Genomic DNA, 24,753 nt, shown 5'->3' on the forward strand with positions numbered 1-24,753 from the left:
TCCAGTGGGAGAGGCTGGGTTCGAGATACAGACACAAAATCCTACAGCTGACTCTGGAAGTGGCAGCCTGCAGATAGAACCTGCAGGGAACTGAGATTGGGATCTCAAACAGCGGCAGAGCCCTGAGCTGCCTGCTGGAGCCAGCATCACTGCACTCCTAAGATATCAACTTATTTTGAAATCAATACCAAGATTTATTGATCCAGGAAGGAAATACCAACTGAAAAAGATGCCCAGTCGATAGCAATACCAATAGGTAATAAGTTTTAATGGAGACCAGAAAAAAACCCTATCTGAATTTTGTTTTGGGGCAAAACTCTGCATATGCTGATAATCACAGCCCAGAAGAGCAAGGCAGGGACTCCTCGCTATTATGCTCATCTTCACATTGACCATCTCAGATGCCAAGGCCCGAGAGAGCACATCACCACTGAGTGAATGAAAAGAGAAACCTTATTAGCTGTTAACACCGATCTGTCTGGCAGAGGACGAGCTGCTAATACAGACTACCTTGAAAATCATAGCAAGAAATTCAACCTGCACTGTCAAGGCCAGATCCAAGCATGTAACTCAGCAATGGCAGGAGTTCAAGCACTTAAAATGTCTTTTGAAACCACAGTAGAATCATGCTTTCCCATCCCTCTTAGAAATGGACTCCACTGAATGTCAAGGCCCTGAAAGGCAAAACAAACAAAACAAAAACAAACAAAAAAACCCCAAACCCACAAACCAGCTCTGCTTGACTGCGGCTGGGAGAGTTTGTTGCAGGAATTTCCCTTCGTTTGTCAGCAAAATCTCTTCAGCTATATAAAAATATAAATGGGAGTTTAGTTACCAGAAGGACATCCCTAATATTGGGGTAGGGACTGAGAAGAGATTCAGCGCTACATTTCTAAAATTGAGAAGCCAACGCCTTAACTCTAAAATATTTCAGAGGCAGCAAAATCCCACCTTCAACCACGCTCGCTTCAGGGAAGAACCAAGGATTTCTAAGGTGCTGCAGACCCACACAAAGCACTGAAACCTGCTGGGACCAAACTGCAAAAGTGCCATCCTGTAGCTCTGGGGGGCAAAGAACAGCTTCTGCGCTTTGCAGCACAACAGATCCAACCTATGTTTACAGGTTTCTAGGAAGCCATCACCTAAACTCTCCCTTTATTCCCTTGTCAATACCCACAAACAGCTTTAGAAGAACAAACAGCTCTTTCTGGCCCTTTGAAAAGGCTCAGGCAGTCCAATACTGCTTTGGGATATCTCACACTGCGGTAACCCCACGGCACTGAAGAGCTGCAGCGAGAGGTAGGAAGAGAGATTTGGAGAGCAGGGGTTTTCCTCATAGCGATGACTGGTGTATGGGCTAAAGGCTGCCAGCGCCCAGGGAAGCAACTGGCACAATATGACAGCCCTGCAGGAGGATAATTGGGCAGACAGCGGTGTGCAGTCGAACTAAAGCGTTTACTGGCTTTAATTTTTAATTGTGCAAAATGAAGAGAAAGAAGCTGGGGAATCAGAGCTGCAGACAGAGATGCACGTGCCTGTCAGGTGCTCTGAGGCCTTTGTGCCAAGCCAAGCACCTCGATGAGCCAAAGCACCAACCTCAAGAGCATCGACTTGGATGCGCCCATCACGCTGACTGCTGCCAGGCTCCCTTCTGCTCTCCGCCCTGGCAGAGGAAGAAGTGCTCTCCCCTCTGGTTTGGGAGGGCACAGCGTGGAGGGAGGCGGAGCAGGCAAGGGGAAAGGCACCACATGCAGCAGTCACAAAGGCAGATACGTGAAAACCAGCAGGTATAAAGTCAGCTCCATGAGCTACCTCAACCAAGCCATAGGCTCCATCCAACCTCATGTGTAAGAAAGTCGTTGGCATCCATGTCCCACCATAGAAACACTCATAAGGAAGCAGGAGCCACCTGAGAAGGGCTCCTTTCCCCTCTGCATCACCCAAAAAAGTTTGGCTTGTCATGAAGGTAGAGCACTGCTCATCTGCAAGATGGCTTTTCTCATTCACAAATAGATGCCTTGCTCTGACACCCCTTTGTTCAAAGGCTTGGATGGAAGGATACAGACAAGCAGGTCCCCTCCACCATAAAAATCCCAGCGGTTGACCCATTGGTCCCACTGACTGCCTAAAGTTGTTCACCTATTCCCAATAAAGGGCTTTCCAGCACTGTTTGTCTTTGGAGGCAGCCTGGGAGAGCACAATCACCATCAGACACATCCAAGCCTTTCTATTCCTTTTCCAAAAGGATACCCAGTCAGCTCCAAATGACTCACTGAAAAGCCCTGCATCCCACCAAGGGAAAAGCCTGAACTATTGTGTGACTAAAGCCGCTGTTTGTATTATATCTCTGCATATGGCCAGACTCGGCATGAAAATTAAAAGGAAGGCTGGCTCCATAAATATTGCAGTGTGAACAACACAGAGGTCTTTGCTGGATTATCACCACTAAAAGGAACTGCAAAGCATCCAACTACACAAATGAAAGATGTTAATAGAGTGGTCCCAGCGGAGAGGAAGGCTGTATATTACGTGGAGCTGCTTTCACATCCTGCAAAATGTGCAGATTTAAATAACGTCCCCCTTTCACACAGAATAAATCTCAGCTTTTTCCACAAAGAAACGCAGCGCATGCCTATGCCAGCCTACTCTAGTGGGCAGATGGCTTTCGGGAGACTTGGGTGACGGATTGAAGACCTGACATTTGTGTCCCTCGTTTGATGCAATGATACCAAATAGCTCCACTAGACGAGGCTGGGCTGTAGCATGCCTTCATATGAAATCTTCCCACCCGCAGTACTCTTTAAATACAAAGAAAAAAAGAAAGGGTTAAGACAGATTTTTCTCTCCAACCTTTTAATTAAGCCATTAGTCTCTTCCCCCTTAACCCACACAATGAAAGGAATGAGAGGCCTGTCTTCAGAGGAGCAAATGATTTCCCTAGAGTAATGAAGACGCATTATCATACAGAAAAAATCATTAGTTGCTATGTCCAGGACAATGCGATTGCTCAATTACTCCATTAAAACAGATAGCACCCTTCCCAGTGCCCTAGGCGCAAACTTGAAAGAGATGCATCCAAACGTACGAGCCCAGAGAAACATCGCTTGCTCAGGAGAAGACCTGGACCAGTACAGAGGTCCTACTCGAATCTGTTTTCCAAGCCTTTGACCACTTCATCTTTAAGACACCACAGCGACAGGCAGTAGATCTCAGGAGGATTTTCTCCAAGTGCTTTACAGTAGCAACAAAGAGCCTGGGGGGCTTCTCATCACATTGAGAAGGTCTCAGACAGCCTAGGAAGGATTCATCAGGAAGCCAAATGCTAGAGCATCTCTAGGCCTAGGAGGCACTTAATAACGTTTTGGGGGAATTGACGATGAAACACGATCAACAGCAGGGAGCCGATGTGGTGACCCAGTACGTCACTGAATCGCACTGTCAAGGAGACCTCTCTTGATGAGAAAAGACCACACGAGTCTCAGGTTCAATGCCAGGGATGACCCAGCTGGGTTTGTTGCAATGTATGCAGCAGGGACTGTCAGCTTGCGTTTGGTTCCCCCTCTCTCCCCCGCCAAGCTCTAGGCTAGCTGCAAAATACTATTCACCCACAACTTACCTAATCAGGATGATCCAACTCACAATTTCCCCTCTTCATCGCCCCCAGGATGATTAAGAATAAGATTTAGTCATCTAACTAGGGTCCCATTATTCCTTCAAATATATAATTTCAGTACTTCTCTCACCTACTGAGATACCCATTAGAAAAATGACTCATTAGCTCTTCCCCCTGCATCTTCGGCATAATACTTCCAACATACAGATGTGGGTCAACTGATGCTATTCATGAACTCCCATCAAACCCATTCAATTGTTCGGACTGAAAGATGGGGGGAGAGTGGGTGTCAAAAGTGAAAGTGTTTTATTTAGACATTTCCCCCTCTACATGAAACATTTAGACTTTTTCCCCCCCAAGACATCTCTGAAGATAATTTACTTTAAAAAAGGTTTTTTTTAAGTCTGAACAAAGAACACATCATATCAGATGAAATGTTTTATTTGACCTGAAACAAATATTTTCAGTCTTGTTTTCAGTTAACCCAATATAGCATTTCTTCAGTTTTTCAGTTCAGACAGACAAGGTGGGGAAAAAAAAAAAAAAAAAAATCAATTTCAGAGCTCCATACACAGCCCATTCTGTAACAGTTGTCAAAAGGACTGCAGCTTATGTTAATATTAAAATACTGCTCCAGCAATTTATGAACGTTATCTGGAAAGCTAGGGCCCAAATTAGCAGAGATGAAGCAAGTTACCCAAGATAACGCATTCTGACATTAATCTCTTTCTATTGTTCAACTAATCTTAACTAGATATAGGTTTACACTGAAAAAATGGAGGAAAGCTGGATGGTTTACACAGGTTTGAGATGATTTCCAGAAGTGTTTCCACCCCTTGGTGGGCAAAGCACACGTCTGCGCCAGAGGTGCTGCCTAGGCAATTTTAACACGGCATTTTTCAAACCAGGGCTACCACGAGTAGGTGTCTAAGGCAGAAACACCACCCCTACTAAAAATAACAACTGCTTTAGGAAAAGCTGGCATGATGTTACCTCCTGACCAGGCTGTGAAGCTGTGGCTGATAAGTATTGCCGCAGTCTCATAAGGTACCACTGTAAACTCTCTCTCCACCTGATATGCAAACCACCAAGAGCAATCTTCAGAGAAGTCAGTGGCACACAGAGCTTTGGAAATGGTTTCAAACATGCATTGGTGCAGGATGGCTCAGAGATGAGGGCTTCAGCCTACTTCTGGACCCACAGTACTCAGCCATCCCAGAGCGATGCTCCTTACAGCTTCCTACGTATCACTCCAAAGGACACCCCACAGGTTTTTAATACCTGTATCCTAGTGAAATCATGCAAAAGTTGGGGCCCTGGTTTTGATTACTCCATGCCTCAATTCTTTACGTGAAGAATGCCATACTTGACTACTTTGGAGAAGGTGTAAGGCTGGTAACCTCCCAGACTACAAGACAACCCGTGTGTGTATACACACACACACAATAACATCGAGTTTCAGGGCAACCAACAGTTTGCAGCTACACAAGGTACATCCCCCATCACAGCAGCCATGCAGGCAGTGGATATCATGGCTTAGTTTCAGGCGCTGGTGCCGCATACGGCGGTTGCTTTAGTTAAATGCAAACTAGCAATCTCTGCCTTCACATATGACAATTGCCATGCGATTTCTGTCTCATTAAGCTCTGAAATGTAAAACAAATGGGATTTATATGGCTGCTGTTTGGCGTTCACTTGCTCAGTGTCAAGTCTTGCCTTTAATGGCTCTTCGGTCTCGTCACTGTCTTGAGATCGCTTTTGTTTAGCTTCTGAGCCAGCACAATACCTGATGGTTCACCACTACAGGCTGAAATACAACGCGGGGAAAAAGACAGACACGGGGTAGCTCTAGCAAGCAAACCCCCTATTTCCACCCCCAGGCTGTGACACCAGCTAGCCCAGGTCTCTGCTGTAGACTTCTGTGCCTCAGTTCCCCTCATCTGATACTGTCAGATTCACACAGACTATTCAACTCCCAGCCCTCAGCCCAACAATCCAGCATATTTATGCATTGTGCATGGAACAACGCGCTCTGAAAAGCGCTTATTCATAAGGCTGGGATGAAAAGAGGTACGGGCAGCATTCTGGAGGTATTTTGGAGAACATGGACCGTGAGTGAAATGCTATCCCACTCGCAAAACAGAAAAAAGCTAAAGGTTGGTTACAGAGCATTTGACTCTAGCAATCATTCACTGAGGTACAGAGAATACTCCCAGAACAGCACATTGCAAGCTCATTATTTGGGGTAAATTTAACAAGTGCCACTGGTATACAGGCTGACCGATGCTCGACACAAAGATTCATGATCACAGGTCTCCAGAGCCACGAATCTGGTCCTTTTCTTCCGATTCCAAACACCAATCACCCACTGATGCTCCACAGACTGGAAGCCAGCAAGGTGGCCCCTAGACCCAGAGCATCTTCAGCAACACAACTAGCCACCGAGTGTCCCGGAGCTAAGTCAAGGGGATTCACTTAAACCACAAGATTTGGGATTATTACCTACGAAAGGGTCAGAGAGCATCAGCCTCCACTTACAAGGGCAACCCACCAGCCTAGCATTAATGTTGAATTTCGCCAAAAGCAACGCAGGTTCGGGTGCCAAACTTCGGTCACCTTAAAAGGCATCACATTTACCCAAAGTATCGGGGAAAAAACTTGGCATTAAAGGCAGACTGAAACACCCCAAGCAGAGGTGCCCAGAGGGAGAAGCATCTCCAAGAGCTGGCTGGCGTTGGATTCTCCAGCCAAGCACAACCACCCAAGGATGCTCAAGGAGCCAGAAGCAGGACAATGATTCCACTCCAGCTCCCATTGCCCACCCCATTGCCCCTGACACAAGGCCACCGTCTCACCCCACAGAAATATTGTCATCTCGGGCACGAAACGTCTTGCAAGCAGCACAGCGAGCGTGCAAGAAATTGTAATGCCGGCGGCACAAAGCTGCGCGGAAGGAGATGTATTATGGAGAGCCTGCAAAACCAGGGAGAAACACAACGACAGAAAATGAGGTTTCTATGGGAAGCACAAAGCCGGACATTGTTCAGCAAAGCCCCGCTCCGCAAGCCGAGGCAGAGAACCTCGTACAAAAGCAAGAGCTCCCACTGATGCCATTGTCGAGCGCATAGAGCAGAGAAATCTCTGGAAGAAAAGCAGACCCCGTGACAATTATTTATCGCCACGCAAACATCTTCCGTCTTGTCTTTTGTTGGTGCAACACAGACCACATGTGTCTCCAGCCAGGGAAAGAAAAGCTACCAGCAGGATCAAGGAAGGCTGAGATTAATCTCGTTTCATGTAGATAAAAAAAAAAACCTCAAGCAATCAGTTTTAAAATTAATATTAAAGTTGTAAGTCACCTTTGCTATATTAAAATATAAACTGGAGCATACAATAAGCCCCAAATAAGCCCCACTGGCAGTCAGACCAGCTCCCTTATCAACCTCTAACATCCCCTGTAAAATAATAACTGGAAGCCAGACTGCTCTGAGAGAAACTCGCTCTCCCGGGGCAGTGCGATGTGACCCAATTCCTGCTGCCATTTCAGAAGCCCTCGCTTGGCCGTTTTTCAGCATGCCAGCAATGAACTCAGCTGCAGCAGAAGTCATCAGGGGATGGAGAGCTGGCATGGAAAGACTGAGCATAAGCTATACACTGGGTGTATCTGCTGTAGATATGGGACAGGGAAGGAGAACACAAAGGGACACGGTGCTGCAATTCAATGAAGCACCTGGGCTTTGGTGTCTTTTTTTCCCCTCCCCACTAACGGTGTGGAGTTTTGGGAACCGCTTTTCTCCTAGCCCTTGGCTTTCCCTTCTCTGTCAGTTTTCTCAATGTTTCCAAACTTTCTTCTCTATTGCCGACTTTGAAAGAGGCTGAAAGGCTCCTGTTGAGGGAAAACAGCATGGGTGGACCACAGCAGCGCCGAAGGAACCTGGCCTCAGCAGCACGGCATGCCGCGGCAGAGCAGGATTGATGGACACCACAGCCAAAGCCCATATGCATCATCCCAAGGTCAGCTGCTGAAAGACACCAGAAGTAGCAGCCCAGTGATGAAGGGAACGGTCATGGTCTGAGGAGGAACACAGGCAGCCGAGGCCAGCAGGTACCCACGCTCGCCCTGAGCACTACTGCAAAGTCAAGGAGAGAACGGAGGCATGCTCCGATTGTTTTGCCTATGGACTACTGCATTCATCATCAAGTGACTCATGCTGGCTACGACCAGCTCAAACACAGTAGTGTTCCCGCTTCACCATGTGACAAGTCCATACCCAGACCCAGTTAGCACCAGTATAACATTAAAGCAGCATCTCTGGTTAGTTAATGTGGGGTGAAACTGTCCTTACATCTCCATGGACAGCTGCCCCCACAAGGGTTTAGAAGGACTGAGCCAAGAGCTGCTGGAGCAGAGACCACCAGCTTCAAACACACATGCACAGGGGGCAAGTGGGTCTTGGGGGAAAAAGCAAGGGTCCTCGCGCTGCCAGAGAGCTCTGCCACCAGGAGAGCTGCACGAGCTGCTTTCCAGCAGACTGCTGCCTGCTTGAGAGGGCTCCAAATAAATAAAGCCAGTGCCTCATTAGCATGCAAATCTATTCAAGCCCCCATTTCAATTTGAATTCTATGCATACGATCAGAGTGCAAAATGCAAATCATACAAATGCACCCATATGAAGAAACAAGCAGGAACTCTGCACAAAGGGATTAGGGCCAGGCTGCTTCCCTCCGAAGATTACAGTGCTGTGGGGGGGCTTTTGTCAGGGAGCATCCTTTAATGGTCACCGGTCATGCAGCGCTGAGCTTTGCCTACAAACTACTTTAAAAAGCCCTGCAACTCTGGCTCCAGCTGCTGGAGCCATGCCTTCTTTGAGACAGGTTGCAGGAGACAGGAGGAGGGCGGCGGACAAACCAAGGACAAGAGGCAAGGGGTGCAACAGCCTCAGCACTCACAGCTAAGGGTCTCCCCAAGGGATCAGCACCCTTTCAGATTGGCCTGAGGGAACCAGAGATGTCCTCAATGCTCCTCCAGCAGCCCCCAAAAGGCAGCACTGGCCACTTCACCTACCAAGCCAGGGCTACGGGCCAGGATAGCCAGCTCAGAGCAGCAAGGTGGGTCTCAAGCAGCAGAGACCATGAAGACGAGGGTCACCACCCACTGGCCAGCCCCAGCGTCCTAATGACAAAGGAGATGATGCTTTCCCAGTCTTAAAAGGCTTCACCGCTCCTTTCCCTGGAGCTTTGGCTGGGAAAGGTTTGCAAGGAGGAGAAACAGAAGCCCAGCTTAGAAGGTCCTCTGCAGGCCAAGGTCAGATGAAGGGAAGCCCAAGGCACCCAATTTTAGCAAAGTAAGGCTCCGAGCTCTGCTCTACATGAGCCTCAGGCCCTTTCTCCAGCTTACTGACCCCCACAGCGTGGGAGATCCTGCTCCTAGTCGGACACAAAGCTTGGGCAGAGCAGATGGGAGGCTGTGTGCATTCACTTCTCCCTCCTACACGCACAAAATCCTCAACCCACCATTTATCGTATTACATTTTCATTTTAAAGTAAATATCTGTTTTCAATTAGTACTTACAGTGAGGGGCATGCATCACTGAGAACACTTATTTCTCTTCCTTTCATTATTAGATTAGAAGTCGCTCAAGTTTAACTACATTTAACAGCAGCAGAGACATAACTGTTCTGCAGACATTAATCCCCTTCCCACCTCCACCCCCAAAAAGGCTCCGATCCAGCTAACGCAAGCCTCAGGACTGAGTCTCCAAATCAAGGTGCTGGCACACAAACCTGCTGCAGCCCTGGCCAACCTCTCAGAGCCTGGCCACCAGTTCCCTGCACATCCTGCCTCCAGGCTGTTTAAAAAAAAAATCCCATTGCTTTACTTTCCTGTCACAAAATCTGACCACCTTGCAATTTCACCTATGCAGCAAAGGGGCTCGCATGGACTTCCCCAAGGTTACATGAAGTGAATAAAACCTAGAGCAAAGACTTGCCCAAAACCTTACAAAAAAAAACAAAACCAAAAGCATAGGCAATCAACTACGTCTGGTGCTCAACCTACTCGTTCAGTCCCACTGGATGATGGGCATGCATGTCACTTGGCTAGACAATATTTTTCCTCAAGTCTCCCGAATGTGTCCCAGTCTCCTCATCTTCATCCCACTCAGGAAAGCCCTTCCTCCCAAAGAGATCATGAGATCATCCCCCAAGCACATCCAGGCGCTGCCTGCTCAGCCCTCTGCTAGAGCACTTGTAAGCATAATAGTACTATTATACTTTGCTCATTATGCCTCATTTTTATTACATGGCCTCATTAAGTTAAGAAGCCTCTGTAATTTAACTGCATCTCTTGGTCTTCGCACGGGGGATCCAGCTGCGTGTTTCGTCAATCACTTTATTAAAAACACAGGACAAAAATTACTATTATACCCATTACTGCCCATCAATCTCTTCAATTGCCTCTTAGGTCCCTTCTTTACCTGCTCAATGCACCAGGGCCAGATGAATATCTTAGGCACCTTTATAATCTTTCCATATTTTCCAATAATTATGAGCTGATTTTAAGGGTGCTTTCAGAGAAGAGCAAGTAAGGCATGTGTTGGCACACGATGGCCTCATGGTGTACAGGAGAACGGGTAATAAAAGCATGCAACCAGACCAAGACAAATAAATTGTGTGTTAGACAATAAAATGTAATTGTATTGAACCTACCACAAGATGCTTTACAGACAAATAGATCAGGTTAACACTGTTTTAGAATTAAATATACTGTGACAAATTGGCACGCTGTGAGAGCCATCGTGGTGAGTTCCAGGCCAAAGGCAAGAAGAGATCTACACCCCATCTCCAAATCCCAGAGAAGGATGATTGTCAATCGATAGTCAAATAGTTTCTACAACAGTTTCCCAGCATCCCCTCATCCACCAGAGGACAGTGGTACTTGCTATCCTTTGTTTGCCAAAAAAAAAAAAAAAAAAAAACTTCCTGAATTCAACGTTAAAATTGCAAAATATCAAAACATGTTACTTTGGTAAGTCTACTTCAAAGTTTCCAAGTCATAATTCTCGTATGTTTCCTGCTCCACAAGTTTCAGAAGTTCAACTTTTCTTCCTGATTTTGAACAAGATGCTTCCACTGGGACAGCAACTCTGATCTGCTCAAGTCAGCAGCAACTTGCACAGGTTAAGAGCACTACACGGATTTCTGTGTACGCTTGGGAGAAAGCCAAACTATGGAGAGAAACCTACCTGCTGCAGAAAAAAAAAAAAAATCAATATGCTGGATGAAAAGTTTGCTACACCCACCACTGTAAAGACATCGTGTCAAGGGACACCAGCCATTTGGCAACTGCATATGGTCCTTTTCTCTTTCTTGAGAAGAGATGTTTCACTCTTTGCCCTTCTCCTCTCCCTCATCCCTACTCACTCCCAGGAAAAACCTGCTTTGCCTGGTTAGCACTTCCCCCTCCTGGTTCACTTCCATCACAGAAAGGGTAAAAAAGAAAAAAAAAAAAGGCAAATTTGGCAGATCGCAGGTAGTACACAAGAAGGTGCACAAAGATGCTGAACAAGTGTGGCAGATTCCACCTCGATGCAGTCGGCACCTCCTGGAGGAGGAGGAAAGGAAGGTGAGAGGTGTCAGCTCTTTAGAGGAAATCACAGCCTTAGGAGGAGGTTAGCATCCAAAGTCAGGCAATCCAAATGCCCTGGCGGTTGCCTTTCTAGCAAGCCCATTTGATGGAAGAGAGCTTTGAAGATTTCAAAGCGCAACGTGTTTTCTAGTTTATCACAAGTGTCTATCTTAAACCAATATTATCATTTTAAGCATGACCGGAGCAAGAGGAATCTTCAGAAACTGCTCCTGCCGCAGGAGATAGAAACTCGCACAAGAGGCAAAGAAAAAAAAAATAAAAAAAAAAAAAAACGAGATCCCTCAGACTTACACCACCACACAAGACCCCGACTCACATCCAGCCCAACAGCACTGCTGCTGCTATCATCGCGGATCTGTCAGGAGGCGACATTTACACTGTTCTGGTCTTGACAGCAAAAGGCACTTCAGCTCTCCCATGAAGTTTTCCCCTCTGCCCTTTCTGAAGTGTACATCTCCGTATCGCTGACACCAGGCCCCTACGCTGCAACCCAAGTGAAGGGAAACTAACATTTTCCAAGGGATGGCAGGCAACAGAGACAGCCATCATCTCTTAAGCCTCCTACGTTCACTGTCAGCCAAACACACCCCCAGACAGTGGGGGAAGAGCAGGTACACGGGACAATGCCCACCCCGACAACCAAGCCACCCATGCAAAGTCCGCAAGGAAAAGCATTCAGTAAATCTTCCACCTCTCCAAAGTGAGAGCAGACCACAATATCCAGGATGTGGTGTTGGGTCAGGACAACTTTAGGCATGCAGAGACTGAGCTGGACTGCAGAGGTTACCTAAGCTGCGCTTGAGAATTGGGTTTAGGCATGTAAAGGCTGAGGGACAGCAGAGATGAAGATGTTTCCCTTGGTCTCTGGTGGGGAAGCCTACGAGCAAGGGAAAACGAGCAGTGTTGTCTCCCAAGTACAGAAAAAAAATGCCTGTCTTGAGTTCACCTGGCAATTTCCATTATTATAAGTGCAAATAAAGGAAATCCCAGGAAATATACCAGCAAGTCAAGCTTCAGCTTAGACAGAAGGAGTTAATTTACAGCCACTCAAAGCTTTGATATCTTAAACCTTTTCAGTCTCTGGACAAGAGGAGGAATAAGCATAGACAGTGTCAGACTCTGTGATTGGGAGGACAAAACACTGCAAACAGCTGTGCCTAATTTTAGCATCTGTTGGTTCTGTTTCTTCAGCACTTGCGGGTGGTGGGGGGGGTGGCCCCGTCACTCCCAGCTTATTAAAGACACAGCCAGAAGGAGAAGAGAGGAGTGTTAAATCACACTCCAGGGATTAGCTCATGGGAGAGAGGAAAAAACAATGCAGCGAGACACAGCTGACCAGTGATGGCATCCCTTCCCTGCCACTTCTGTGGGTTACTCTTTGCCCCCCGAGGATGCACGGGGGGTTCATCACCTCCATGCATCACATTGCCAGACTTGTGCACATTTATCACCAGGGGCCAAGCAGCAGTGGGTCAGGCACAGCCCCACATTCCCCCCCTACTCCCGCACCCTTTCTGGGGTTTGAGCAAGCCCGTGGCATTCGCACCACTATGTGCTCCCTGGCAGGGTCACTTCAAGATCTGCCCCGTTGCCTGGAGGTGCGTCCAACCATGGCTACAGGGTGACCACTGCTCCTCAAGAGAGGGGCAAGGGCTTCAGAGGGCCCCCAACTCCTCTCCCCACCCCATCCTTCCAAGCTCTCTGCAGCACAGGAGGGGGAATGGCCCCAGTTGCTGGACCCCAAGCCTCAGGCTTGGTGCTTCCAGCCTCCCCGCAGAGCTGGAGACCAGCAGGTCGCCTTGCGCCCGGTCCGAGAGAACCGCTCGGCTCCATGCAAGCGCTGCTGCTGCCACCGCCAGGCTGAACCGAAAAAGTGAGGATAAAAACTGCATTAGCTCTGCCAGGTGACCTGGTTTGAGATTCAAAATACTCGGGTATTCCTTCCCCGCTGCACCCCTGGCGCTCCCTTCCTCTAGTCTGAATTATTAAGACACCCCACATGTCCGCAAGCTGTTTCTTCAGCACTGTAAATGCACAGCCTAACGAGGCGAGAGCCACAGCCAGACTCCAGCTCCTCGAACGAGCTGCAAAAACCTCCGACAGCTCGCAGGGGCTGCTAGGACACGACTGGGATGCTCCGCTCAAGTCACCTGGAACAGCAATAGCCAGTCATTAAAATACACACTCTGCAGGGTAACAAGTCCACACAGACCAGAGGCAGAGACAAGGCATTAGAGGAGCTGATAAGGCTCATCTGCTTGCTAACGATTTTGTCTACAGTTATTTTTGTGCAGCTGGGAACAAGTGGCTACAGTCAGCTACTTGCCAGCTGGGGAGAAAGAAGCGGTTTTGCATCGTTGGGAATGGAAATACATCCAGCTCAGCCCCCCACCGCGCTCCCAGATTTTCTCTCCTTGCTGGCAGCGGGTGTGAAGCTTGCCACGGACCAACCCAGACAGCATCTAGTGACATCTCAGGGTGACCGGCGAAGATGCAGTGCAAGGGGTGGTAAAGAGCAGGCTTTTCCTGCACCTGCAGCTTGAAGAGAGGATTTAAACCTCTGCTGACAATTGAGCAACACCTCAATGTGCTGGCTGGATCCAGATCCCTTAACAGAAGCCAGATGCCCTTGCCTGTTTGGCAGGGAGATACTCTCATTCATGCAGCTGAAGGCAGAGCAGCAATAGGTGACCATCTCCTTTCCTCCACACGTATAAGCCTTGCCAGCACGGACTAACCTCGCTCTTTTATGATGGCCTGCATCTCAGCAGCTTTGGGAACCCTTGATCTGTAGGCGAGCTCAGGGCTCACAGACAGTTCTCAAAGCACAACATGTTCCCCACCACAAAGCATCACATCCTGGCCTTGCTTTCCTGTCACCGCCAACTGCAGCCAAGCAACTCCCAGTTTGCACTGGAAAAAAGCAGAGGCAGATCCATCTGAGCACTGGTGGCCTGGGCAGATCTGCAGAAGGGTACTCATCCCGAGCCAGCAACTCCCCCTGCTCAAGCCACCACTGGGTAAATGAAGTTTTTGGCTTTGGGTTGCCAGCCGGAGCCAAAAAAAAGGAGGCACTCTCCAGAATCTATTAGCCTGGAGGGAAGGTCCATCGCACCCCATACCATCAGCTACCCCCTGCTGTAAGGTGCTCCTGCACCCCCTGTCTCCACATGTCCTTAGGATCCAGATACCTCCACCCAAAGCGGCTCTTTCCATCCCACATTCTCCACAGAGACTCACAAAATCCCTCCCGTTGTCACTGCCACGCTGGCCGTTATGCAAGTTCAGCTGTCTTAACTTGATGCTGAGCATACAAGTGGGGCTGACATTTATTTAATCCTCATAGTAATGTTGACTGTGTACTTACTGAAACACCTCATGCTTATGGAAGACATTTGTTTCCAAGCAGCTTATGCTAAATTGCAGTGATATAAAGGAAACACTTACCCAATATTGACATTTACTGACTGGCAGCATACAGCTTGAATACTCATTTATGCTAGTGGAGGTGGGGGGGAAGCCAGAGAAAGATTCAGGCCCTTCATTTCTGATCTTTTAATGAGTTAGGTAGTATTAAGGTAATGAGTGAATACCTGCCCAAAATGCAAGGTGGGACTCCAAACCCAATGGCTTCTCCCATTCACTCTCTGCTTGGGGAAATAGAAAGGAATATTGGACGCACAGCACAAAGCTTTGATCCTTCACCCAAAAGGAAGTTTAAGAAAGTTCATCCCTTCCACTATCGGTGCATATTTCAACTGTAATTAGCAAGGCTCCCCTAGCCTGCAGCACGCATCCTGCTGGGCAGCAAGCTTCTGGAAAAAACGCCATTATCGTACATTTTTTATATTTCCCCTCCCAGAAAGACAGGGTTGCTGCTCAGCCAAAAGGCTCCTGAAATTTTCAGCATCAAAATCAGACCCTGGCACACCCAGGCAGGGTGGACACGCCACGGCTTTGCCACATGCCATATTGAAAATGACAACAACGGACCCAAGAACATAAATTCACTAGCATTTAAGAGGTGAATTAGCCACCATCTGACCACATACATATCAAACCGGCACAGCAATTCGACGAAACACAAATTGGAAATGAAAGAAAGCATCTATTATCCTAGTTGAAAGGCTGACGTGCTTGCATCAATGGTTAATGAGCAGCAGTTATGGCAAAAGCCCTCAAAAAAACAATCACATCCTGCTCCACCCTGGTAGCCCAAAAAGCAGCAGACCAAAATCTTGCTGTAGCTTTTGTTGCAAGTGGGGGCGTTGAATGAACACATTAAGACAAGATCTTATCCTGAAGTTAGCATCTGAATTTAACAATGCAAGTGTTCCACCTCCTACTTATATAGCATGTGACATTAAAAGAGGCAGGACGCCCAGAGCCCATCGCTAAGAGGTACACTCAAAGCACATTTAGATTTCAAGCTGTTTAATGCAAGTCAGTAAAAGGAAGAGCCACGTAACAGCCAAGTGACCTACAGCTCCTTCTGCTCCACTTTGGAGGCTGCCGCTGCCACCAGGGAAAGGCAAACACTTGAGCATGGGTCTTGCCAGCGAGGCAATGAATAAACAGCCTCAACTATGCTCAAAAGGCATATTGAACCAGGACATCTGTTAGGCCACGCTTTCCAGGACCAGAACCCAACGTTTGCTCTGTCCTACCACAATGCACGATTCAGACATGGATGTTTTCCTCTTCCTCCCTCGAGCAGTCTGGAGTACAGATGTGCTCTGAGGTGCAGTGAAGTAAGGGAATGGAAACCCACTGAGTTTTGAGTAGCATCAGGAGCCTGCTAGTCAACCCTTGCCTCAAAAGAGTAGCACAGGCTTTAAACTTCATTTCTTCCCAGCCAAGAGAAAAGAAATCCCGCACGTTTCCTGGCATGTCTGAAATTAATACTGCGGGCGATGGATTCACACACCCCCTTGAAAGAGCTGGGACAATTGCCAGCCCCGAAGGCAGGGCAGACCGCCTTAAAAACTCACAGCTCCTCCAACCGCCTTAAATCTCAGCAAATAAGAGACTGATTTACAACCAATTTGTTTCACCACCTATTGATTTATAAAATAAGCTTGTACGCGGTCACTATGACTCTGTCTCTCTCTTTGGCCAGAGGTAGCTCCCAATAAAGTCAAAGGAAAGACTTGTATTGCTCCTGAACAGAAGCTAAATTAGGGCCTTCATCAATTGTCGTTATAAATTTGTCGGTCCTTAAAATAAATAAAAAAGAAAAAGCTGTTTTATCCTACAGTAAGGATCCTTGAAGTGATGCAAAGCCAGTTCTCCAGCAGCATTTTCATTAAGTCCCCCCCACCCTGCACCGCACCTCCAGCACGCCGAGGAGCTGAAAGCGAGGAGCACCGCGCAAACTTGCAAACCTGATCATTAAATCAGAGGTTTGAAGCGAGCCACACAGACTGCTCGTAGGAAAACAGTTCATTCGGAGATGCTGATCCTCAGCCAATTCACAACCTAAGGGGCACATCGGCCTCTCCCCTTTATTTACGGCTCCAAAAGAAAGGAGAGCATTGAGCCTTTTTATTCTAACATATGCAGTCCGACTACAGAGAGACTGGGAGCTGGAAGCACGCAATGCGGGTAACCTGTCAGGGATTTCTGGGCACGTTTCTATTCCAGTTGGTGTCCCCTAAAACAACAGGAAAGCACAGAAGTAATCGACATCTGCCCGAGATGTGCTGTGCATAAACTGCCTGGGGACCTCCGCCTAACCTTGGAAGGGGGGAGGCCAGCAGGGATGCCATGTTAGCATCGGGGCAGGTGTTCCTCCTCGCTTTCCTCTCTCCAGCAAAGGGCACCTGAACAAAACCACAGCTCCTCCCTCTTCTTCTTTTCAAATAACTGAAAGCTTGCAAGAAAGCCAGTTTGAGCAAAATCACCCGTGGTCCTCGCGCGAATCTCACTGCGGGAGGTACAGACTGAAGATGGGGAAGCATGCAGGAATCTACATTGTATTAAAACAGACGTTGGAGGACGCAATCCTGCACTGTTCCTCCAGGATAGCCCAGACTGGATGACACCAGCTCTAGCCTGAGGCTTACTTCGGTTTCCCTCCCACGCAGGCCAGTTGTGAACTCCTGTGGCCCCACCAAACCCACACCTTTCCACCAGCAGCACCTCCCGTCTTCACAAAGCTCCCTTTTCCAAACCATTACTCTCTTCTGCTCACGCATTCTTGGTTGCAACTTCTTGTGCTGCTAACACTCTTCCTTGGCTTAATTTTTAAAGCCCATTAGCACTTGCTCGTTTTGCAGCACCATCTGGACTCCTTGTGCTTCCCAAGCAGCTCCCCAGTGCCAAGATTCACCTGCTGGGTTCAGCAAACAGCCCAACACGTTTCTCTTGCAAAGCTACTCTGCTCTCTACATGGCAGGAGGAATTCACTTTAAAGAGGGATCACAACCACAGATTTCCAGGCTTCTCATTAGCAGGCTCATGGTTGCCAGACGCAGCAACCCACAAGTGCACCTTGCAACCAGTGGGATGCAGAGAGGGGCAAAGTCACCAGCCCTTGTACACACACCTCCCAGCATCCCATAAGCTTGCACTTTTGCTCCCTGTCACCCAGTAACCTCCCCTGAGATTTTAAAAATCCTCATCCTCAGGTCCTAACTGGTGGTGGTGGGGGGTGGAATGGGCCTGGTTCCTCCCATCAGCATAATTTCACCCTTCCCCACCTGCGGGCTGATGACAAGCCACTGGGAAGTTGAGCCACTGCTGCTAATAACGGGCCCCCTCTGACAGAAGATTGCAAAGCATTTGCTTCCAGGGAGGAACCAAGTGAGCTGTGAAGGAGAAAAACATACCCTGCAACACCCAGAGCACTCGGTATTCATCACCCTGAGGGAAAGCAAACATGCTTTTGGAAAGAGAGCCCCAGACAGGCAGAAATCTTCCCATCCAAGGTAAATTTCGGATCCTGCCAAATTCATCTAGGTTGTTACAGCACAGGCCAGCCAGAGGAGGAGGTGGTGGTTGTTGGTACATTCTCTGTGGTGCTCCTTCCCACAGCTGAGGCACTTTCCCCAGTTACTTCCAGCCTCACCCAGTTTGGAGCAGAGGAGGGAGGGGTAAGCTATTCACCAGGCAGAAGCAGCAAAGGCAGCTAGCTTCATGGCAGCATCAATTTCTTCCCACCAAGGGGCACCGCACATCGAGTCTCCACAGGAGGCAAATCCTGCTGCAACTTTATCTCGCCTCCCACCAAAGCTGTGGTCCTGACAGCTTTCATGGGGGGGAGGGAGGAGGAGATGGAAGAACAAGAAACACCAGGGGAAAAACAGCCCTGAAAAGGAAACCCTGACCTATCAACTTTCAGAAAGAGAAAGCGCAGGCGGTTTCAGACCCTTTGCGAGGGTGGAAGAGAGAGGATGCTCAAGGGAAGGCAATTTGTTCATCCCATATCACCTCAGGAGCAGCGCAGAAGTCAGCTGCGAAAGGTATCGCCCTCGTCCTCCTCAGCCAGGCAATGCCTGTGTGCGCCCAGGTGCAGCCTGGCCCCAGACAGGAGCAACAAGCACCTTCCCTCCTGCAACTCAGCCTGGAGCCCAAGTTTCAGCCCACGCGGTTCGCGGAAACAGCAGGATGCCGGCATGCCACAAGGAGGCACAGGGCCCACGAAGTACAAACCCAAGGGCATAGGTGTATGGACCCAGGGATGGGAAAATGCCTTTCAGCTGAGGCTTCTGTGTAAGGGAGCTCTTTTTTTAAACTAGGATCTGAACCATGGATTCCAAAGCAAGGTTTTCTGGGGAGATGATCCTCCCATCCCTGCTGCCCTTGGCTCAGGGGAATTTAAGTCCTGCCTGCCTCATTATGGCAAATTCCTTCAAGCCACTTTGGCGTCGCAGGCAAGCAAAGGCTGCCCTGCCTGCTCCTCATCCATGAAAAGGAGCCACAAACTCCTGACAGGCAGGATCAAGTGATTTTAATTGTTCCTTCAAGTGAGTTTCGGCCCACCAGCCCCCTCCAGACTGAGGCATGGCCGCCCTCTGGGTGCCCACTTAATATCCCATCCCCATGGCCCACCAGTTTAGCAGCACTTTTGCCCACAGAAAGCAAATGCCACCGTATCTGGACACACCAGAACAACCACAGCAGCTGCTCAAGGGGAGGCAACTGCAACATATGCTGGAAAATAAGCTTCAGCTCCTACACCCAGGCCATTCCTCCCCCAAGGTACCATGTGCTTTAAGGAATCCTTCACATGAAATCCTATTAGGCAGCCTTTGCATGGTTTCACCCCAAAGGGGAAAGCCACGATGCTGCCGACAGACCCTTTCTCATGTACTGTGAGCAGCAACTCCATAGAAATGCATTTGGTTCTTCCTACAGGACAAAACAGCCAAAAACGCTCTGCAAAGACACTCTCTCTCTGCCTCATAACCCGGCATGAATAAGCAAGGTACCAGATGCACACTCCTGACGGTACAGACAAGGGAGACAAATCAACTGAGCTCAGGCTACGCACAGCAGAGCCGAGGAGCCACGGCAGCTTTGGAACACAGGCGCTATTAAAAAGTACATTAGCCCTTATTAAAAATAATGGCTGCAAAAGGGAGGCGGAGAAGGAAAAAAAAAAAAAGAAACAAATCCCTGCTGGATCCCAGATACAAACTTACTGAGCTCCGCTAGCAAACTGCCATTTGACCTGCAGGGAGTTGAGAGATTCGTGGGAGCAGGGAGAGATGCGAGAAGGCCAGGATCAGCTTCCAAATCGCTGATATCCCCAGACCCGCTGCTGCCCTGCTGTACCAGGGAGAGTTCAAGTTTGTTCAGCCAGAAATCTACACGGAAGACACAGTGGGTTTCTTTTGTGCAGAAGCAAAGGCGAATGCAAACACAGCTTTCTCCCTGAAGGAATATTAGTACAAGCAGAGAGAGGGAAAGAGAAAAGGGGAAGGGAGGGCAGCGTGGGAGCCCAACATCACATCCGAGCCCAGGAAAAGAGGAGGTAAGGACAACCAGAAGCTCCGCCACCTCTAAACACAGCATCCCTGCTCAGGGAATAGGGGGAAACACAGCGTATGGTGGGGGATGTTCAGCAATAATGTCTGGCTGAGCAAAAAACCAGCTGCCCGTTGAGAAGCACTACTCTCTCCAAAAGTTTTATCCTTCATTTAATCAACAGATGGACTAGCTGCGTGGGTTTAGGGTTTGGGCTTTTCCCCCCACCACCATTTTTTTTTTTTTTTAAAGCAACTCCAAGCCCTACCCTCACAAAAGCTGGCTTCAGGACCACAGCGTCGTGACACAGATGGTGTTTGACACCGGCGTGGCAAGGGGATGAGCAGCAGATAGGCGAAGCTTGGGTCTGGCTGGAGCTCAGCGTCCTCCACAGGTGACAGAGAGCCCAAGGACCAGGCACGTAGAAGCGTGTCAAATACAGCTTCCCAAAACGCACCCCAAATCCTTCTTTAATTTTTATTGAACGAGGTGGGGGGACAGGGGAGACAAGCTAGTAGCAAAGTTACAGGGGAAAATCCTCCGGATTCCCAGGCTCCTGCCCCGCCGGGGCGGTGGGATGCGGCTGTGACACCCCCCCACAGCACCGCCGCGGGGGCTCCCCACCTCCCCTCGGCTGGCTGCATTCAAAGCTACTCTTCCCCCCCGCGCCGCCTTCCCCCAGGAGCAAATCGCTCCCTACCCCGGCTCTGCAACCGCAGGCTCCTCCGCGCAGCCAGCGGGGGCTCCCCGGGCTGGATTTTTTGGGTGAATTTAACCATCCATCGCCTCCCCAGGACCGGCGAAAGGACCGGGCGGCGATGGGGATGAGGAAGGGGGGGGGGACTGTTGCTGAGCAAAGCCGTGTTTACACACAAACACGATCTAATTAACGGAGCTGGAGCAGAAAGAACTCATTTGCATGCTAAAGATTTTTCCCTTTCAAAAAAAAAAAAAAAAAAAAAGGCAAGCTGCCTCGCCAGAGATGCACGAAAAACTCTGCAATCCTCCCTCTTTTCTCCCCACCTTGTGCATGGAGCAAAAAGCACACGCAGCCCCCCGCCACCTCACCTCCCCAAACCCCACCGACCAAGGGGGGGACCCCCCGCCATGCTCCCCTCCCGTCCGCCCCGCTCGGAAACTAAGTGCGGCGCCGGGGTCCTACCGTGGCTGAGCAAGAAGCACCCGAGGAGGAGGAGGAGGAGGTCTGCCTGGAAAGCGCTCATTCCTCAGGGTGGGCTCGGCGCCGGGGGGAAAGGGGGGCTTCAGGCCGCCGCCGCCGCCCGCCGGCTCCGCTCGCCCGGCTCCATCGCCGCCGCCGCCCCCCCAGCTCCTCCCCCGGCAGCGCTGCCTTGACTGGCGGAGCGAACCTCGCCGGCGCAGCCTGGCTTTTTGAGGAGGGGGGGGGTGGAAATCGGGGAGGGGGGTGTGGAAAGGAAAGAAAAAAAAAAAAAGGGGGAGGGAGAGAAGGAAAGTGATGGTTAAAGGGGGAGTAACTTGCGCGCAGCTGGGGGAATGGCTCAGCCTACCAGCCCGGGATGGGATGCGGTGCACCGGAGGGGGGGGTGTCTCCCTTTTTTTTTTTCCCCTTTTTCTTTTTTTTCGCAAGGGGAGGGGGCGTCTCCCTTTTTTTTCCCCTTTTTCTTTTTTTTCCGCAGCGGGGGGGGGGGGAATATATCTCCCCCTTTTTTTTTTTTTTTTTTAGAAGGGGGGGGAGCCATTTGTACACCCCCAAACGCTTGCCCTGGTGCACGGCCAAAGCTGAGAGGGGGTGCGTGTGGTGTAAATTAGGGCTAATTCTCCACCAGTTGCCCCCCCCACCCACACCCCCGGCGCTGCTCCCTGCCCCAAGGGGGCAAATAAAGCAGCAGCGCAAGCAGTTGCATGGCTTCCCCCCCCCCCCCCCCCCCCAGATCTCTAAATTTGGGGGGTGGGGGGAAGTTACTCCCCTCTCCTACCGCCCTCACCTGCTCTCCAGGATTTTGGGGGGTGGCCCGAGCTCCAGACCGGAGAGGGGGGAGCCACCAAAAAATACTACCCGCCCCGGGGCGAAGTTACATTCTCACAGCCAGCGGCCTCGCACAGATCCCGAGGGAGCGCTGGGACGGGGGGGCGTCCGGTGCCCCCCTCCTTTTGCAGCCAGCAGTTCCTTCCCCCCCCTCCGAAAAACACCTCTTCCGGATCCGGGAGGGGAAAAAATAACAATAATAAAAAACACCTGAAAAGGGCCCCGAAATGAAGGCGCTTTTTTTTTTTTTTTTTTTTTATCTGGGGGGGAGGCGCTGAGGGAGCGCGAGCGCTTCCCGCCCAACACCGCCGCGTGCTGGGCGGGGGGGGGGAAGGTGCGCGCGAGGGGGTGCTCGAAGCTTCGCCCGGAGCAAGGCCCCGGGGGGAGAAGGAGGGACAAGAAAAGGGGCCTTTCCTTTCCCTTAATCACCATTTTGGGAGCTTTTGGGGACGTTCCTTTTTTTCATTATTATTTTAAATTTTTTTTGGGGGGGGGGGAGGGGGGCGGTGCAGAGCATCCCAAAAATAAAGAAATAAAAGCATTCCTCCCAGGCACTGAGACCAGAGCCTCCCTCAACCTCCACATCTGAGGGGGGGCTGCTGAGCGCAATTATAAACCCGAGCATTAGAAAGTAATTACAGCTGCGGACTCTAATTACTTACTGCTGTGCTGGAAGGTGAGCTTTGCTGCCACCGCTCTCCATGGCGGTCGGGGAGCTCTGGCAAGTGTCTGCTTGCCTTGGTGGCCACCTGGGCCGGGTTGGCTAAGAGGGGCTGACTCTCCCCAACACACTTGTGCCAACAAGCCCACAGCAGGTGGGTTCCACCTGAGATGTCTCGATTGAAACACAAGTGGCACCTGCTCTACATGGAGGGGTAGCCACCCTGGAAGTGAAAAGAGTTGTCATTATTATTATTTTAAGATTGCATCCCTCGGGGAATAAAGCTTATTTGACTTTGGCCGTGCATGCTGGTCTTCCCACCCCTGCCTGCTTGCGTACCTGTCAGTTCATTTGGGAGACGAAGATCATAGAATCACGGAATGGTTGGGGTTGGGAGGGACCTTGAAGACTGCCCAGTGCCACCCCCCTGCCCTGGGCAGGGACACCTCCCACCAGCCCAGGTTGCTCCAAGCCCCGTCCAACCTGGCCTTGAACCCCTCCAGGGATGGGGCAGCCACAGCTCCTCTAGGCAACCTGGGCCAGGGGCTCACCACCCTCACAGCCAAGAATTTCTTCCCAATATCTCCTCTAAATCTCCCCTCTTCCAGTTTAAAACCCTTCCCCCTCGTCCCATGGCTCCCCTCCCTGCTCCAGAGTCCCTCCCCAGCTTTCCTGGAGCCCCTTGAGGGACTGGAAGGGGCTGGAAGGTCTCCCCGGAGCCTTCTCTTCTCCAGGCTGAACCCCCCCAGCTCTCTCAGCCTGTCCTCCCAGCAGAGGGGCTCCAGCCCTCCCAGCATCTCTGGGGCCTCCTCTGGCCCCGCTCCAACAGCTCCGTGTCCTTCTTGTGCTGAGGGCTCCAGAGCTGGACGCAGTGCTCCAGGTGGGGTCTCACCAGCAGAGGGGCAGAATCCCCCCCCTCGCCCTGCTGCCCACGCTGCTGGGGATGCAGCCCAGGCTGCGGGGGGGTTTCTGGGCTGCCAGCGCATGTTGCTGGTCCATGTTGAGCTTCTCATCCACCAACACCCCCAAGTCCTTCTCCTCAGGGCTGCTCTCCAGCCACCTCCGCCCAGCCTGGGTTTGTGCTTGGGATTGCCCCAACCCACGTGCAGGACTTTGCAAAATTGGGGAGGTTTGGTTGCCACTGTCGTATTCCTGCATTTTCTAGCAGGGCTAGAAGGGACAGTGACACTCCTGGACTGTATTTTCCCTCTGCCACCAGCTTGCCTTGGGCAAGTCACATCCTCTCCAACCCTTGGAAGGATTTTGGCAGCGGCCATGGCCACCAAGCTATTTCCGTGGCTACCGTGCAAGGCAGGGCTGGGGAGATGTTACAGGTAGTGGGTTTTTTGTTCTGTTTTGTTTTTTTTCTGTCAGCAGCACAGATTTAAATGCACGTTGAATAAAACGCTCAATGCCTGACTTCAGTGGGAATTAGATTTCTAAATAATTCGGAGACTTTCCCCCGTTGTGTTTTGGTTTATTCTGCAAAATGTTGTTTGCTTGCAGACTAGGGGTACTAATGTATATTAAGGCTGCTACACAAGGAAGACTTTTCTCTGAAGCTTCAAAACACCATTAACATTTTCATGGCACTTTCTCCTTCTCTCTTTTTTTTTCCCGAAGAATATTATTTCTCGCCTGCATTAAAACCAGCAGAATTCTTAACTTCCAGGAAAAGAGAATATTTTTCTTTCTTTTTTTTTTTTTTTTTTTCTCTCCTTCCCAGTGAAAACATTTCAGCTGGAAAATTCTCATCATTGTAATACTGACCTTTGCAAAGGGCTTTAAATCCTTGAATGAAAGTAGCATGTAAGTGCGAAGTTTTATTAACTGATTACCTCTGCGGTTTCGACTAC

General features: G+C 49.8%; 1 protein-coding gene across 5 annotated transcripts in view; it reads right to left on the minus strand.

Moving 5' to 3' along the window:
• KIRREL3 (kirre like nephrin family adhesion molecule 3) overlaps positions 1-22,100 on the minus strand; it is a 357,155-nt gene extending 335,055 nt beyond the window's left edge. For all 5 annotated transcript variants that reach the window (XM_074560973.1, XM_074560971.1, XM_074560968.1 and 2 more), the window contains exon 1: positions 21,394-22,100. In XM_074560973.1, coding sequence (XP_074417074.1) covers positions 21,394-21,454 — 61 coding nt within the window. In that variant the 5' untranslated portion in view covers positions 21,455-22,100. The remainder of the gene's footprint in view (positions 1-21,393) is intronic.
• Positions 22,101-24,753: the final 2,653 nt, after the last annotated feature.

The sequence above is a fragment of the Larus michahellis genome, chromosome 17 (genome assembly GCF_964199755.1).
Source record: "Larus michahellis chromosome 17, bLarMic1.1, whole genome shotgun sequence".
Taxonomy (NCBI): domain Eukaryota; kingdom Metazoa; phylum Chordata; class Aves; order Charadriiformes; family Laridae; genus Larus; species Larus michahellis.